The sequence below is a fragment of the Candoia aspera genome, chromosome 1 (assembly GCF_035149785.1).
Source record: "Candoia aspera isolate rCanAsp1 chromosome 1, rCanAsp1.hap2, whole genome shotgun sequence".
Taxonomy (NCBI): Eukaryota; Metazoa; Chordata; class Lepidosauria; order Squamata; family Boidae; genus Candoia; species Candoia aspera.
Window position 1 is genome coordinate 85,705,798 of NC_086153.1, and position 17,961 is coordinate 85,723,758.

Sequence of the window (17,961 nt, forward strand, 5' to 3'; positions counted from 1 at the left end):
TTACATACAGTGATGCATTATCCTACATCACTGTATGTATCGTAGTTATAAAAAGGGAGGTCACACTGCAATGAAATGCAGACAACACAGAGAGAAAACTACATCATTAGCAGTGGCCATTCATAAAACATTTGTTGGATGTGCGTGTGTGTCTGCCTTCAAGTCAGCTTGATTCCTGGCGACTGCTTGGACAAGTCCCTGCAGTTTTCTTGGCAATGTTTTTCAGAAGTGGTTTGCCATTGCCTTCTTCCTAGGGCTGAGAGAGAGTGACTGGCCCAAGGTCACCCAGCTGGCTTTGTGCCTAAGGGGGGAGTAGAACTCTCAGTCTCCCAGTTTTTAGCCTGGTGCCTTAACTACTACACCAAAGTGGCTCTCATCTTGTTGGATGACAATATATCTATTAATCAAGAAATGTAAGGATATCTGTGCTATCACCCATCAATAGATTTCTGGATGGCTTGTTAATCTTCTTCATTATAGACACCCACACAAACACAAATGGTTAAAGATAACGGGATACCCTGGTCCCATCATCTGACCAGTATAGCAGAAGAACATGTCTTACCCTGGCCTGAATCCTTCCAGCAAGTCTGTAAATTCCTGGTTTACCACTAAAAAAGGATTAGTGAAAAATCTTTCCAAGCAGGACCCATAGCTTTCCCACCTGGATTTGAGAAACAATAAACATGATATCTTAGTTATATACCCATATTTTATGTCTCAACAGAGCCAAGGAGTCTAGAACATAAGAACACAAACAGTGCCCTGCTGGATGTTCTCCAGCAGTCTGTTCTCGCAGTGGCCAACCAACTACACAAGGAAGCCCATTAGTGTTGGAATTATCAGGGATCAACTCAGCATTGTTTCATAAGCATAAGGGGGTGGCTCTAGCAAATTGCATCTCTATTGTGCTTGTGGGATGTCACATGGGTCACCTGATTTCCATTTTCTCCTTCTTCTTGGGCTTGGGGATTAACAGTCTCCATTACCTCATGGGCAGACATGCAAGCAGGAGCTGCTGCAGGAATGCAGCCCTCCCCCAACCATCCTCTGCTACCAAGCACCAGTGATGATTAAATGCTTTCTACTATGAATCTACTTATATCCAGATCTACTGAATAAAAGTAAGTTATCTCTATTTTTCTTCATCTAACTACAGTGCGAAGACTGAATTTATTTCTGAACACAATTAAGCTTAATGTGCAAGTTCTCTTTTGGTTCACGCTTCTACTCTGCAAGATTGCTGTTAGCTGCTTGTGTCCTAACTGCCAGGAAACACGCTGAGACAAGGAACTGGTCTCTAATGTTTTATTGCTTGTACATAACAGGAATCCTAGCAAACTGAAGAAGTGTGGGAAAAACCCAGCCATATAAACCCCAAAGGTTAAGGCGGTCCCGATCTGTGTCTCTTTGAATGGCTACCTAATTCCTCAGTGCTACGCATGCGCTTAACAGTCTGGATGGGAGCCCCCTGCTCGCCATCCTTACTCATGACAGCTTGGAGTTCTTTTATTAACCTTTAAAAACTCCATCAATTAGTTCCCCAGCAGATGGCCTTCAGAAGCAACCACACTGCCATCAAGGCTAATAGCCACTGATCCCCAAGACTTCCATGAATCGGTCTATCCCTTTTTGAAACCAGCCAAGCTGGTAGCTATTACCACATCTCATGGTAGCGAATTCCAAAGTTGAATTAAATGTTGTGTAAAAAAAAAGTCCTTTTATCTGGCCTGATTCTTCCAGGATTCAATTTCACTGGGCAACCTTTGGCTCTAGTATTTTGGGAAGGGGAAAATAGCTTCTCCTTGTAAATGTGGTTTTACAACTACATGTGTGTAAGAATGCAGTAAGCTTTTCTACCTCTCTGCTTAATAGATTTCATTCCGTTTGAACTAAACTGGATAGCTAGATTGTAATCCCTTGGCCATGGGACCACATCAAAAGTGCCATAAAGTTATTTGGATTTCTCCCTACACAGTCAGAAACCGGACTCCAGCCTCAGCAGAACAATTCTAAAAAATAATTCCCTCCTTATCAATACCGCTGGCCTCAGCAGCTGGCTAGTCCCAAAGTCAGTAATTCCGACACCAAGAAGAATATGGGGCAGAAACTGGTAGTCTTATAGATGGTGGCTGAACTACACTTCCCAGAATGCTTCATCATCCTGTCTGGAATCACTGGGAATTGTAGAATTGTTTTGCAGTAGCTTTTCAAGGGCTCCATGTTCCTTAATGCAGGGGAGAGAGTAGAAGAGTATAGTAGCAGATGTCAATCAGAAAGCAAGCTAGGGAGGGCTGAGAATTGAGATTGCTAAGTGAATTTAACCCTTCTCCATGTTCCCAAACTGGAAGAATAATTAGGTCAGCCATAGAGGTGGTGTAATGAGGAAGGAGGGAAGGAGGGTTCCAATGAAATCATTGGACAAGAGTCTACAATCTCTTCACCTCATTGACCCCTTCATGAAGTTTCAGATTGTTCATTGATCCCCAAACATTTATTATATGAAAGTAACTTAATAAATACTACTTTAACTAATAGTACTACAAATAATAATAATAGTAACAACAACAACAATTTACCCCTTGGATAGTCCCATCGACCTTTGGGGAACCCTGACATAGGATCTCTCTGCCCATTACTGTTATCACAATTCTTAGATTGAAATAGGCATTCAAAAGGGAAAAAAAAAAAACCAAAACCCTGCTCATAATTTCACTGTGGATGGTAGATGCAAGCCATTTATTATTACAGCTTCAGCAGCCCATGCTATCACTGTTTTGCACTACCATCTGGTTTTATTACAAAATTATGTTGGGCTTATTGTTGCTATACCTTTTTTAAAAAAGAATAATAAAAGCTCAGTTTTGCCTTAGAGCAGAATTTTTGCATTTTCCCTAGTTCAGCAAGCAAGAGAGGATTACCGTGACTGAGAAATGTGGCTCCTGAGGAGCTTTTCTTTCCAAGTCTGCTTATAGAAATCACAGAATAATGGCTTTTTCTCCAAAGATTATATGTTGTTTATGCTTACCATGTCAAAAAAAAGTGGTTCTATATTCTTCGTAATATATTGGGCACATTTATAGGGTAGTGGCTACCCTTCCACACAGGATTAATGATTACAGAGGCTTCCCCCAAAACTGTGCTGCTATTTGGGAATTATGGGGGGTGTACTTAAATACGTTTGGGGAGCACTATATTGAGGGAAGGTTGGCACAGCGATTAAATTAACAAGTGGATATGAATTGTTTTCCCATCCCATCCTCGGAATGAGGGAAGTAAACACACTAGAAACAATAAATGGTGCCAATGTGCAGTTGTTACTTCTGACCTTTATTTAATGCAAAGGAGATGCTGTTTTTATGATATGATATTTCAGTCAAACTGAAGGAATAGCCCTTGTCCTTTTCCATTATACTTAAAAATATAATTCTGCAAGATGATGTAGGATGGGGACTCTAACATTTCACTAAGTGACACCTTAGGGTATGGACACAGACAGTGCAAATCAAATGCTTCAAAATATTAAGAAAGTAAATTTAAACTAAATGTAAATGTAATTATAAACCCAATTGAGTAAAGTCACTAAAATCCCACTGCAACTTTGTCCTTAGAATAACCAATAATACTCATCAATAACTATTCCAATCACATTTTGATTGTTCACTATTACATTCAGTTGCTTATATTCTCATTATTACTGCTTTGAAGTTACCTAGAAATGGCTGAAGAAAGACACACATACTGTAGATCCACATTTAGGTATAAAGATGCTTCCACTTATTTGAATCTGTCCTACAGAAATAATCAAGGATAACAAATGTTCTTATACCGATGTTCCATGTTATATAACCACCATAATGTCATCCAGTGGCTTTCTGGACAAGTTTGGCACAGTGGCATCTTCACTGGGGTACCCAACCGGCAGCAGCAGAAACAGCTTTTCATTTGCTGGGCGCCCAAGCAAAACTCTTAAGCGTGGGCCACAGTTCAGCGGAGTAGTAGTAACTGTCACCAGGCCCACATTCTAAAAGCAGAAAGAAGAGAACATATTGGCATATTGTAAGAATGGCATTCTTCATCCTCCTTGCTCATGCCCTATAAATCTCTGAGGAACCTATGGCTTCAAGTTTTCATCACACTTTACTAATATTAATAGCCCTTTCACTCTGGAATACCTTGTCCCTCAGCCCAAGAGGTCCCTTCCCTGCTTAAGAAGGCTATTAAAATGGAAGAGGTCCTTAAGGCCTTTGCAGAGACCATCAGTTTAGGTGACAGCATTAGTGATTTGTTATACATGTTTAATGTTTGTATGTTCTTATATTGTAAGTCACTTATGAGTAGGTGGCATACCAACAATTGTATAAATGATTAGATAGATATGTAGATAGATACATAGATAACAGATAGATTAGTATATGCCTGAACATGCATGATCTTTTCAGAAAGTGTATGTTTAGACACTCTTCAATACTGACATATTTTTGTAGTTTTATATATATAAAAGCACGTTGTATGTACCTCCAATACTATTTAGTATAAACCCACATCGTATATCTAATTATAGAACACCCTACCTGTCACATCCTACATGGAGGATGAACTGGCATAACAGAAGCATTATTGGGTTCCTGCCACATGTAGGGGAACAGTGGTATTTGTGTCTCTTTCTCTCTTTTTTTAATCATCACCAGCTATTTTGTTTTTACAGAGAAGATACTCAAAGACTGGTGAAGATTTCCTGCTCTTTGGAACATGTTTGGTGACCAGAAGGTGTCTCTTATTCCAGTGTTCAAATCCAACAAAGTAACTAACATGGTAGCAGAAAGGATAATTTCAAGTTCTCAATCAGAGAGGACCATAGGATTGCTGATTTAGTTTTCCACAGATCTCTTAATGTCTAAAAGTATTAGCAGATGGAGGGTATTTTGTCCTCCAGTATCAGCGCAGTTTTAGTTCTTTCAGGTTGAAAATCAGAGCATTGGGGAGCCAGCCACAGTCACTTTCCCAGGTAATTGTTGAACTGCTGTTACAGCTTGAAATTCTTTCCTAACACTGTCCTGACACAACATGGTTATTTTCTGTTCAAGGGAATACGGTTACCTGCTCTTCAGTCAGATGGGGTTCATAAGGCATTTACCACACTATGTTCATATATATTTATTTGTAACTAGCCTATTTGGGGGCATTTTAATAATGCTTATGTACGTCTGCCAATTTGTAATGTATATTGGAATGTATGCTATACTTAATTCCAAAAGCATTGAGTCTGTTGCAAAAAAACCAGAATCATTTAATACTTAAAAGACAAGCAGATTATTATAGTGTGGCTTTCTGATGAAATGAACTATGGTCTACCAAACCTATGCATAAAAGATGATACAGAATGTTTCACTGTTTTTAGAAAATACATAATTCTTGTTATTTTTTTCTCCTTTCAGACAGGGGCAAAAATTCAACAACTCATGCCGATTGATCCTTATATCAACCATTCATTTTTTTAAATTTAATAAAGAACTGCAGTTTTTGAGTATGAGTTTCAAACCACCTATGTATCCACTTAATTGTTTTATCATAAAGTCTATAATTAATAATTACGTCTAGATTTCGTTGTTAATCAGAATGTCATGGAGTACTTCATCAGATGCTTTGTTCAAATCAAGATACATTACAACTACAGCATTCCCATAATCTACTAAAAATTACATGTTAAAAAAATTGGGTAACATTAGGCTGGTGAGAGTTGTTTTTGACAAATCCATGCTGACATTTGGTAATTGTTGCTTTGTTTCAATAGATTAATCACTTTATGAACTACTCCAATGTGAATAAGTAGGATTTTAAATTTCTCTTAGCTATGATGCTCACTAAATCACTTTCAGTACTGTATCATCTCTTCATAATTCGAAGTGCCATTATAAATCCGACTATCAGTTTGAGTATCTTAAAGTAGGGATAAGACACAAATATGCCTTAGAAATACGCTTACGCTTATTAAAAAAAATAGAGAGCAATTTGGAGAAAGCCCAGTCCCACTAAAACAAAGGGCCCAAGCCTTCTGTTTACAGTACTCTAGCTAAAACATACATAGCATAAATGGTTTAAAATAAATATGCTTTATATTATATTGTCAGATTGCCATGGGATTTAGGTATCTTAACTTTGCTCTAAACTTGCCCAATAGATTTAAATAAAGGTCCCCAACTCCCCAAGATTACAATAGCCTGTAAGGTAAAGGTAAAGGTTTCCCTTGACGTAAAGTCCAGTCGTGTCCGACTCTAGGGGGCGGTGCTCATCTCCGTTTCAAAGCCTTGGAGCCGGCGTTGTCATAGACACTTCCGGGTCATGTGGCCAGCATGACGACTCGGAACGCCGTTACCTTCCCCCCGAAGCGGTACCAATTCATCTACTCACATTTGCATGTTTTCGAACTGCTTGGTGTGCAGGAGCTGGGACGAGCAACGGGAGCTCACCCCGCCGCGCGGTTTCGAACCGCCGACCTTCCGATCGACAGCTCAGCGGTTTAACCCGCAGCGCCACCGCGTCCCTCAATAGCCTGTATATTGTATCAAATATTGTGTACAGCCTAAAGTACCTTTCTATTAAAGCATAACCAATTTCTCTTTTTCCCCAGATGTGTGGTCTAGAATACAATTTGCAGTGAAGTGAAAGTGGGTGCTGGTTTCCTAGAAACTACAGTTGTGCCTAATATTCTATGTTTATCATATTTCATCTTGCTCTCGCTCTTACCCAAATGGCAAGCATACCTGTAATGCAGCAAGGAGGATGCCACAGGCAATAGAAACACTGATCTCATTGTAGTAGTGAGTTTTCTTTTTCCCATCTGGAAGTATTCCATACACCTGCTTGAAAATGAGAATCAAGTAGGGAGCTCTGTCCAAGTATTCTTTTATCCAGTTTGTCCTAAGAAAAGAGTCCTTTTTAAACAGTTATTCAGCATAAAATATTTGCATTAGCTGTAAAATGCAAATGCATTATACAATAAATAAAAGAGTCTAGTTGCAAACCTTCTACAACCTTCTTTTAAAAGCTGCCAGACGTAACACCTATTGTTTTTCTATCTAAAACCTTTGTATTGTGCTCAGCACCTTGGCTGGGACAACATACCAGCTACATTTGGCTTCTACTGTTTCATCACCCTTGGTTGCCCTAAAAAGTCTCTTGAGAAAAAAGGTGGGATTTGGTGTTTTCAACAACAACAAAATGCTGGAGAGAGAGATACTTAAATGCACAAAAAGGCAGAAATGTGTTTTCAAACACGATAGCAAATATTTAGTGGGGGCATGGTACAATTTTAAGAATTTGCAAAACATAATTTCAAGACTAAAACAAAAACACTTATTTCATGATTAATTAGATTGTACGTAATCTAATGATTGTCTGAATGGATGTATATGACAAAGGACCATGTTTAGGAATTCGTACTGGTACGCAGGAAAAAAAAGACACGAATGAGCTGATTTAAATTGATCCTTATACCTATAACCTAAAGAACATAATGATCACTCCCTCCAAGTTGCAGCAGTCCTCCTATTGATACCTCAGCCTTTTTAAGTCATTGACCCATCTGTCTCCCATTCGTTTCATGTAGTTCATTTCTTCCTCTTCTTCAATGATCTGCCGGATTTTATGCTTTACTTCTTTATCTTTGACAACCGCAAAGGTCCAAGGTTCAGTATGTGCCCCACTAGGGGATGTTCCTTTAATCAAATAAAAGGAAATATTTGGATTAAAATTACAGCTGCTTGATGGGCTTCTAGTGAAAGAAAAAGTAGGCTTCACAACTTTGAACTTTTCCCCATTGCATTTGGAACTAGGATATAGCTACAGTATGTGCTAAGATTACAACATTCAGTCAGATAATTGGTTAGATTAACTTTGATTAAAAGCATTTGATCACCTAAATGCGTTGCCCTAACTTGAAACAACAATAGCTAACTTTTATAAAATTATGGATCACGATCTTCAGAAAGGCATTTTGTTCACTTTCGTGTAGAAGAGGAAGCTTTGGGCAGGTGGGTGCCTCCTGTGATTCATGCAAGCAATCTAAAGGATATCTTTTGCTTCCAAACTATTATCTTATTCCTATGTCTAACACTGCTGTTCGTTTGATTTTTTCTTACATGAGTTCGCCTATGATTACTTTACCTTAGAGATGCACTTCCTGAGGCAACATGGCTATAGGTATCAAAAGCATTAATGCTGTCTTCCACAAGTGCCAAAAGTTGTTAGCAAAGTTTAATTTTTAATGTTTAATTAATTATTAATATTAATATATGATTAACCATATTAATTGAGTTTAATCCTGATCAAATGCAGATGAACTAGAATGAAAAGCTGTGCTTTTTAGAGATACCCATTATCTTTTGGAATATGCACCTCCCCTCCCTCCCACCCACAACCCCAAGTGTAGCCTTTGGATAAGTAAATGCTAAGCACTGCACTATAATTGAAAAACAACTTCCACACGTACAGAGTGGCAAGCAAGCATTTACATTTATCCTGATTCAGCATGGTAGATCACCTTCTTAGCTCTATCATACTGACACACACTCTTTTCTTATGTTAAATTGGCAGTATGGGAATTCTTGAGGAAAATTGGAAAGAGCCTATGTCAAAGCCTGCTGCATTGGCCCAGTTTCTGTAACATGGCTCTGTCTTTGGGGTCCATATTTTTTCACATGATCTTGGTAGCATGCAAATTAAGCCAGTGTAAGAATATGAACACACACACACACACACACACCACATGTTGGGAGAGTGATCTTTGACAAATAGTGAAACCAACATTGAATTATTATAGGAAGACTGAGTTCACATACTGCACCATCTTCTTAATAATGTTGCTGACTCCTATGAAGGTATCATACGATATCCCTTTAGGGAAACCTGCAGTACCTGCAGTTTTAATCACGTTGTCAATTACTTCTCTTGGAACTGGCTCATCACTGATGAATCTAACAGATCGTCTCTTATTGAGAAGCTCATAAAAATCCTTTGATCTTTTAACCATGTCTTCTTCAGAGTATCGCTCAGTTGAAAAAGGGATGTGAGCTAATTCATTCCATTCATCATCATCTGCAGGAGAAGGTGGGGGAAATAATACAAAAACAAATACAAAACAGTGTAAAGGATTTCAATTATTCTTTCTGGGAAGGAAAAACTCTAGTGTTTGGTCATATTAACTAGTGCATCTAATTGTGTATTGACAAAGAATTTTTTGGGAAACACTTAAGTAATATTTACAGAAGACTATCAGAAGTAATGGTTATTATTTTTCCATATTTGCTGGATCTTTTTTTTTTTTGTCTGGGATAGGGTATACTCTGCATGCAGAAAAAGTCAAGTTCAGTTTCTGGCTTCTCCAGGTAGAGCTGGGAAAAACCACCACCACCACCACCACCACCCTGGCTAAAATCTTGCAGAACCACTGCCAAAAGAGTGTAGACCGGGAATGGACTGCCTACGGGAAGTGTAGAACTGTAGCTTCATTTGTTTTTGCCTAAGCCTGGGTTTGTAAGAGCTTGTGTTTAAAAACCTAGAGGAGAACAGGTTTCTCATCCCTGGAGCGGACAGTACTTGACTGATCAATCTCCTGGCGCAAGGCTTCCTGTATCCCCCCTCTCATAAACCAACTTTATCTGTGAGCAGGAGCATAAGTAGAAGTCTCTGGGCCTCAAGGCAAACCTCTAAGATGGCCACTTCAGGGTGATGGAGCTCACCTCAGTTGTGGTTATTGAGGTTGGAATAAAGGAGAAGCGTCACCCAAGTGGTTCTTCCTTGCTGCAGCGCTGACCCTAAGCCTCATGAGAAGAGAGTGAAAGAAGCAAACAGCAAGCCCTGAGGAAGCCACCAGGCCCCTGAGAGCTCCACGTCCACCTGGTGGTCCAGGCCGTTGCCACCCACTTCCAAGCAATCCAACTGATTAGAGGAGGAAGAGGCTGAAGGCGGTGCCGCTGCTGCTCCTGCTGCTGGAAGCGATGGCTCACTCAGGGATGGCATGATTATGCTAATATCACTTTGGTACCCAATCAGCTGGTTCCTGTTTGCCTAAGCCTCTGAAGGTTTTCTAATTGGTTCACTTTGATTTGTCGATCAATAGCTGGTTTGCTGGATGAATAGCGGTTTTATGCTCTGATTGCTGTAATTTTATTTTTGCATCCTTTTTAAAATCTATGTACACCACTATACTGTTGTGGATTAAACTGCATTTGGCAATGCTTTAAAAGTACATAAGAAGGTAAAAGAGAGTTTAGCAGCTGCAGAATGATTTCTTCCTTTGCCTTCTAAAATGTACAGCAAAACACATTCTTTCTTTTTTTCCTACATAGTATAAGAAAGTACTATTTCAGCTAAGTGTTTCATGTCTTTCATGTAAACAGAGGCACTGGCTTTGCCTCTCATTTCTTTAATTTCAGAGCAAAAGAACTGGGGGGTGGGCTGCTAATGATATGGAAATGTTGCTCTTGCTGTCTACTCTAGTGCCTAAGCAGGGCCTTGCTACCTTGCCATTCAGTTTGTTACATGCCAAATCTTTAATGTTCATAAACCCTTAAGAAAATACCTTCCTGGTCATAATATAAAGGAGCGGGAAATGATCCATGAGTTAAATGTAGCAGAACAAAACTGACCCAAAGCAGCAAAATTAATGATCCTAAAACAATGCCACTTAGCGTTTTGAAGATAGTGCTTGGATGTTTTCTTTGCATGCAGACAGAACCGCAAAAAGTGCTTCAGACCAGCCTTACCTTTTCCCACTCTGCCATCTCATGCCATGAAGTGACTCTTCTGAATGCACCCAAGCCACGCGGTTGCTTAAAAGTAACGGACTGCTTGCTGAGAGGTAAGTTATTCCCGAGGCTTATGATTTATCCTCCTTACTGTCACTTTGGCTGAGCAGGCTGATAAAAGAGTGCAAGTCTTGATGTTTTCACCCTACTATTCAACCCACTACGTGGTGTGGCTTCCATCCAGTCCTCCCATTTCCTCATTGAAAGGTTTCTATTGCTACCCTCACTCTTGGAAAACAACTGAGAAAGAAAAGAAAACTTGTAAGCTGAGGTTCCCTCTTACTCTTTTCTCCAAGAGTAGTCTTGGCACAGGCATGCACGTACTCATACTTTTCTTAAAAGAAAGAAGTATTTGGGTCAGTGCCTATGTAATGAATGTAAGAAAATTCCACTGAAGACCAGCTCCTGAAAGACTTCAGAAGAACATTAACTGGTAGGTCCATTCAGCTAAGGAGCAGAGACTACAGAAGGGTGCCTTTCCCCTCTCAGGCAACTTTTTATAAGAGGAAGGGGTAGTCATTCTGTCTTTCTCTTTGGCATTTCACTTCCTCCTCCAAGGCCAGCTTGCAAAGCATGGAAAGCCCCCCTGCCCACACAGCCAGCAGCATCTGGGCTGGTAATTGGGACAAGAGAATCCAGAATTCCGAATGAACCAGCAGTGCTCACTCTGGAAAGAGATCCTTTAGCATGTAACCACCCCACCAGGTCAGGCTGGGTTGAAATCTCTCCCTTTCTATCCTACATTTGGAAAAATTCACAACTGGTTGTGCTTTTTTAACAAACAAGGAAAGACCTGGCACACATGGAAGAAGCTACATCTGGTTATTTGCACACCAGTAAAAAGCTTCTCACTGTGATTAAGCATATTCCATAGCCTTCCATCAAGGAATAAGTTGTACTGAACCCTCAGGGACGTACAGTACATCTCTATAAACACATAGGGATGCAGTGTTAATAACTGACAGGTAAAGAGCTTTTGTCAATAATGCACACACTGTTGCTGCTTTCCTTCCCTGTAGCTCAGATCAGCTTCACTGCTTTGTATATCAGCCACAGTTATTACTCTATATAACTAAAAAGGAGGACCACAGGCTATGTTAGCTTTGCGAGGTAGTCCAGACAAGCACAGCTAGGAGTAGTAGCTCTATCTTTATTGTAAGGTTACATTAACAGAATCTTGTGAGTCTGAAAGTACCCCCCATTGCTCACTTTTACTCTCCTGAAAACTAGGGAGGGTCCCTTCTGTGATGCTTTCACCACCCCTCCTCCTCCAGACTCAAATTTCGTTTATTGGACCGTTGTCTATGCTGCGGCTCTTCCTCCTGTCTCCCAAGGTCATTCCCACATACCATCACATGCTAAGAGGCTGCTATTGCCACTTTCTTCTCCTCCTGGAGCCCATCAAAAACACCAAGCGCCACACCAGCACTAACCACTCCATGATTTTATCTTCAGCTGCATAGGAGCTACAGATAACTTCAAAACACAAATAACTGAACACTAATAAAGCAGCCTTTCCCAACCTGATCCTCTCCAGATGGCTGAATTTCAACTAACCCTAACCCTACCAATTTTCAGCCAGGAATAGTTTTTCATACCTTTTTCCTCTGCATGTAAATCAGTGCCATCTTTTAAGCCTTCACCCCCCCATGGGCAAAACACTGCCTTCTTGCTGGTTGTGCTCAGCTCTGTCTTGTGAGTTTTCCTGCTGCATTTGAGTATTATACCTATCAAGACACAGATTAGTGCTACCACAGCTGGAGTTAAGGAAGAAAACACCATAATTGGTGAGTTTCAAATGTGGTATCACAAGTCCTCATGCAGCAAATGCTCCTTGTTAAAAATGAAATTGAAAACAAATAGCAAAGAAGGATTAGAACCACCCACTTACAGGGTTCAGCGCTCTTGGCTTCCTGAAGCCAGAATTTTTTGAAGCAGCTCAGTTGCTCTTCAACCTTTAACAAGGTCTGGCTTCTTTCCCAGAGTTAAGCCTGTTTATTTTATACCTGAGTTGAAATCCCATTGCGAAAGCTGACCCCAAGTTACATTAAATTAACCACACCAATCTAACTACTACATTGTTCTTGGGAATTCATGAGCCAGTACTGTATATAGAGCTTGGACAACTCCCAAGGTTGAGCAAAAAGGTCCAGTGAAAGATACTCAAAACCATCCTAATCATTTGGATGAGGAATAAGTCCCCTCTAGATATTTTACACGAGGAGTTCCTAAACCTTTTGCCATCACACCTCCCTTAGTGTAATCTTAATGTACACACCATCCCTAAAAATCCAAACATCAAAATGAACACAAATGAACAATGAAAAGAATACAATGAAACTTTGGGAAAGGTGGATTTATAGTAACAATGTAACTAAAAGGTTCTTCACACCTCCTTTGGAGAGGGAGGTGTACATCATAGTTTGGGAAACCCTGATTTAGACTGTAAATCACTGAGCAGGCCATCTGGTGTCCCTGCCCACTCAAATTACATAGTACCTAAAGCTGGGGAAATTATTTTGCTATAGGAGGTAGAAAAGCTCACTGCGAGGGTAAACTGGTTCAAGATTGGAGGATTTAGAAGACAAATACTCATTTATTGCAAAAAATTACTTTGGAGCCTTAGATAATGCCAGTAAATACTTAGGTTTTACTGAGCTAGCAAGGGTCCTTCTTCATATTTTTATGTGAGGGTTTCTGCATGTCCACAGTGTCCAGTACATTGAATAGCCACTCCTCTGATTTCATCATTAAAGCCGATGTTTTATTTCCACTATCAATCTTTGGAGTTATAACAGGACTTGTACTGCTCATTGGAAGCCCACCAAAAGTTGTCATTGAAGGAATTCAATATCATAGTTACCTTCAGTCTGGCACTGCTATTTGTTTGCAAAACTGGAGTTTAATGCAAATGGGTATGAATTAGGAACAAACAGCAAAAGGAGATTGGCATAGATGCATGGCTGTCTTTTCTTCAGGAGGAGCCATTAAAACGAGGAGGAGGAGGACTAATGGTTATGCTCATGATGACAAAAACATGGTCACTGTTAGATTTAGTTCAGCTATGATAAGTGAGTTAACACCAGAAATCAAGTTTTGAAACAGGGACTTCAAAGACACTGCTACCTTTTGTTTCATCATACATCATATATTTGGCCTCGAAGTGCTACCCTTTCTTTTTTCTTCAGAGAATATTAACTAAGCGAGGCTGTAAACTTTAAAACTAAATCATGGGATATCAATTCCTAAATATTAGCAAATCTAAAATTTGTCTTGATGGAAAATCACTCCAAAGAATTTCAGCAATCTTTGCCTTAAGAGGCAAATGCAAACCGTATACGGAGTTCAACTAAGGAGAAGACTCTGGTTATTTACCACAAAGGGAGCATTTGGATTAAATAAACAAAATCCAAAGCCTCTAACCTGGAGACCCAGATATATTGCTTTTCAGATGCCTCGTTTTCAAGGACTGTTTGCTGTTACTACCTTTAAGGAAAACCTAGGCATAGAAAAAACATGGTGACCTCTTTGTTCTGTTGGGAAGCTTTGTGTAGGGAATAAAGAAGATGACCTTAATGGACACATGCAAGATCCATTACCAGGGCAATAGAGGGTGAAACGTATTCTAATTCCACAACAGACAGATAATATTCAGAAGCAGCTCAGACACCTCCTTAATTCACTGGAATATAAGAAGAAGGCAGAGATACAGCACAATCCGATGAGCAAGATTCTGCTGTTACAGCCAATCTCAACAAAAGTAGTTTTAGCCTTCCTGTGGAGCTGATTTCTTGGTCTGGTCTATCTGGTGGGGCTGACATTTTATTACAACTTGACCTAGGCCAGTGGCAGTCATTGTTAGACTGCCCCAAGTCAGAAGAGTTATTTATGTTTTATTATAACTATATTTGTAAACCTCCCCAATTGCCTTCTCCGTCACAGTGTTTGCACTGTGGATAGCATTCACCTCTGGATCTGCATGACTCCAATCCTGCTAGCCTTTTGTAAGGCAATAAATGCCTGGTTGTTCTCCCAGCCGGGTTACCCAGGCTTTGGGGCTGGAAAGTTAAGTGGTTGATCTGTTTGGCTCCAGTCCTGTGACTAGAAGTGGAATTTTTTTAGACCTCGTGCATACGTTTATTTTGTTATTTCTGGTTGTTCTTTATATTCTGTCTTGGTTTTGGTTTTAAACCTTGTTCAGTGTGTAGAGTATCCTGAGATGGGTGGCTCTATAACTTGTATAGTTAACTGACTAACTAAATAAGTAAAAATGTTAGAGTACTCCATATTTCTGGCAGAAAATTATAAGATGTTCAGGCGTTGGCATCCAGAGACAGGCAAGAAGGGATAAATGCTGAAATATGAAGCAACATTGTGATATAAATTCTTACACACTTGCACCAGTGTCATGTTCATCGTTTCAATGTTAAACGTACATCGTAACGTTTCACATGTCATTTTGCTGATGCGTGCTTTGCTTGGGAGGGGAGGAGGACTCTGTCGCCTGGGTTGTTATCTGTATTCAGCTGGATTGGAATGTGTTTGGGTTAGCTACTGTGTTCAAGGTTTTATTCCCAGGACATCGGCAGAGATTGTGACCAGCACCTGCAGCGGGGAATTTGAAACGGTTTGGGCGAGGGGAGGGATTACGTTCGCACCGAGGGTTTTTAGTTTGTATTTGGCGCGCTTTTGCTCATTCTCAGCTTTCTCTGTGATCCTGCATACTATTCTTCAATAAATCAAATATCATTAAGTCTCTACTTGTGAGTCTGGTTCTGTTAGGGTAGGCAATCATTACAACCAGTATGAAAGAAGGAACTTGCATCATGACATCACAATAACACACATTATTATTTTGGGCATCATCATGGTTAGGGCATGGTTTGGACATCTCCAAAGCAAAGCTAAATTGTATTCACAATGAGGATTGATTCAGATTCCAATCTCACCAGGATATGTTGCTGAATTACAATTCCCCACAGTGTGTCCCAAGGTGAGGAGTACAATATCCTATCATTCGGCAGCATCTGCAGAGCCATAGTTTTGCCACCCATGTTCCACAGCTAGTGGGATCTGGAATGCATTTATGCAAAGAATTCTTCCTCTAAATTCCCAGTGCTGTACCAGTTTCTAGATACAGGCATTAATTAAAGTAATCCTTCTGCATATCTTGAGCTAAGGACAATTTACCCTGAGTTGGCCTGAGCAACCGTTTTAGTGAGCACTTTGGTTGCCAAACAGTGTTAATTAGTCTCTTATTCCCCACTGTAGTACAAAGTAGGGGAAATGGTTCCCTTGGTAGGCATATCACATCTGGGTTACAAAAGTCCAGATGACTCTAGACCTATGTTTCTCGACCTTGGCAACTTTAAGATGTGTGGACTGTGGCTGGGGAATTCTGGGAGCTAAAGTTGCCAAAGTTGAGAAACACTGCTCTAGACAGGAGCAAAGAATTAGAGTTTTCTGTATCTCTTAACTACTGAATGGCCATCCTTATACTTTATATATGTTGGATTGGTGTAATGGCTTTTGTTTGGCCTTAACCACACTAGCAGAACTCTGCCTTTGAGAAGATGAGACCAAGCACTGGTAAGCTGAATCACCTTAGAGTGTCTGATACCCCAAGCAATTCTCTCTTCTCCTCTGTTTATTCCCTCATATCCCACCAGAGACAGGAGTGCACAGCTTCTTTAGGCTAAGGACCACACTTGACTCCTGAGTAACAAGCTGGGGGCACTCTCAGATTTGAGTGAGAACAGAACAGAACAGAAACTGATCTAATATCATAAGGACCTGAGAACTAGTCACCGACTTCCTCTCCTTTTGGTGCCTCCAGTTTCATTCATAATTCTTCCACACGGTCAGCAACGTGCAGCAATGGAGCTCTGTAGCAAACCACTAGAGGGTGTGAAAACATTGCAGAAAAGTGTTATCTCACAGAACAGTAGCTCTAATGCCACCAGAACACACAGGCGTAGGGAAATCTGGACACCTTTTTCTTTCTCAAATAAGAAAATATTTATTAGGATGTAAACCATTTCTAAGAAAATGTAGTGCCTCCAAATAAATCAAATAAATGAATTCAAATAAGTCCATAAGGATTCAGTTCTTATTTATATGTTATCCAGATAATCAACCATGTCTTCCTTGAATTAAATGGTTTATGCATGTTTTACCTTTGGACTCAGCTGTGTAGAAAGCATGGCTGAAATACTTGCACTGGTTTGCTTTATGCCATTTTTCTCCTACCTCATCAGATAAAAGTTAAGTGTGGCTAATAGGATATCTGGTCATTGCATATTTGAAACATATAGGTGTGAACACCAGTATAGCACAGTGGTTAAGGTATTGGATCAGGACGAGGGAGACCCAGGTTCAAATTCTGCCTCAGCCGTGGAAGCTGACTGGGTGACTTGGGACCAGTCACTTTCTCTTAGCCAACTTACCTAATAGGATTGTTGCTATGGGAAAACACTGGATGAGAGATTGCCCTTAGACCCTGGAAGAAAGGCAGAACATGAATGAAATGAATAATCTCTGTCCTTTTCTCCCTCTCTTTTTATAAAAAAAGCAACGATTTCCTATAACAGGATCCCAGTGGATAAACTGCAGTAACCCAGCTGGGTTGTCACTAGAGAATGCCCCACCAAGACATTTCATGGTTTCTCCAGTCCTGAATACCCCAAATTGTGCAGCAAATTCTTTGGGGAGTGGGCATGCAATCTCACCTAAGACACACCTCCATTTCATAGGCATATCCCACAAGGTGCCTCCACTGTGCCACGTTCGCATAATTTCAGAAGAGAGCCAAAGGATATTGACCTCCATCTAGATCCTTCTCATTGTCTTCCCACCACTTGCCATCCAAAATCCCATGAGGAAAGAGAGAAGGAATTGCTGCAGAAGGCCTTTTGTCTCGCTATCTGGAAGCATCTTTAATTTTACAAGTGCATCACCTATTCGCATTTCATTGCGATGTGGTATGAGTTCCCCATCTGCAGAACACAGCAGCCTGGACGAGTCTGCCCTTCTAGGAGTCTGGCATTTGCAGTACAGTATCTCAGCAAATGTCGTTTCCATCCCTGATGCCTCAGGCAGGAGGACAAGAAACCTTTTCATTCTTGTCATTGTCATCAGACACAAATGAATTCCC

At 40.3% G+C, this 17,961-nt stretch overlaps 2 protein-coding genes across 2 annotated transcripts in view; one reads left to right on the forward strand and one right to left on the reverse strand.

Annotated features, from left to right (window-relative positions):
- The window catches only part of NUP43 (nucleoporin 43), a 361,785-nt gene that overhangs the window by 127,018 nt on the left and 216,806 nt on the right, over positions 1-17,961 (forward strand). The window lies entirely within an intron of this gene.
- IYD (iodotyrosine deiodinase) lies at positions 3,315-12,698 on the reverse strand. The gene is made up of 5 exons (XM_063308643.1): positions 12,407-12,698; positions 8,917-9,096; positions 7,559-7,718; positions 6,765-6,921; positions 3,315-4,024 (listed from the first exon to the last, which is right to left on the reverse strand). Exons 1-5 carry the CDS (start codon positions 12,588-12,590, stop codon positions 3,842-3,844), a joined length of 864 nt encoding a protein of 287 aa, XP_063164713.1. The 5' UTR covers positions 12,591-12,698; the 3' UTR covers positions 3,315-3,841.

Bases quoted from the DNA above. Each gene is read 5' to 3' on its own strand.
- IYD (XM_063308643.1), bottom strand. From the start codon at position 12,590: ATGGTGTTTTCTTCCTTAACTCCAGCTGTGGTAGCACTAATCTGTGTC. The intron at 6,922-7,558 runs GTATCAATAGGA...CTCTTTTCTTAG, and splicing joins AATGACTTAAAAAGGCTGAG to GACAAACTGGATAAAAGAAT. The intron at 4,025-6,764 runs GTATGCTTGCCA...TTCTGCTTTTAG, and splicing joins TCCTCCTTGCTGCATTACAG to AATGTGGGCCTGGTGACAGT.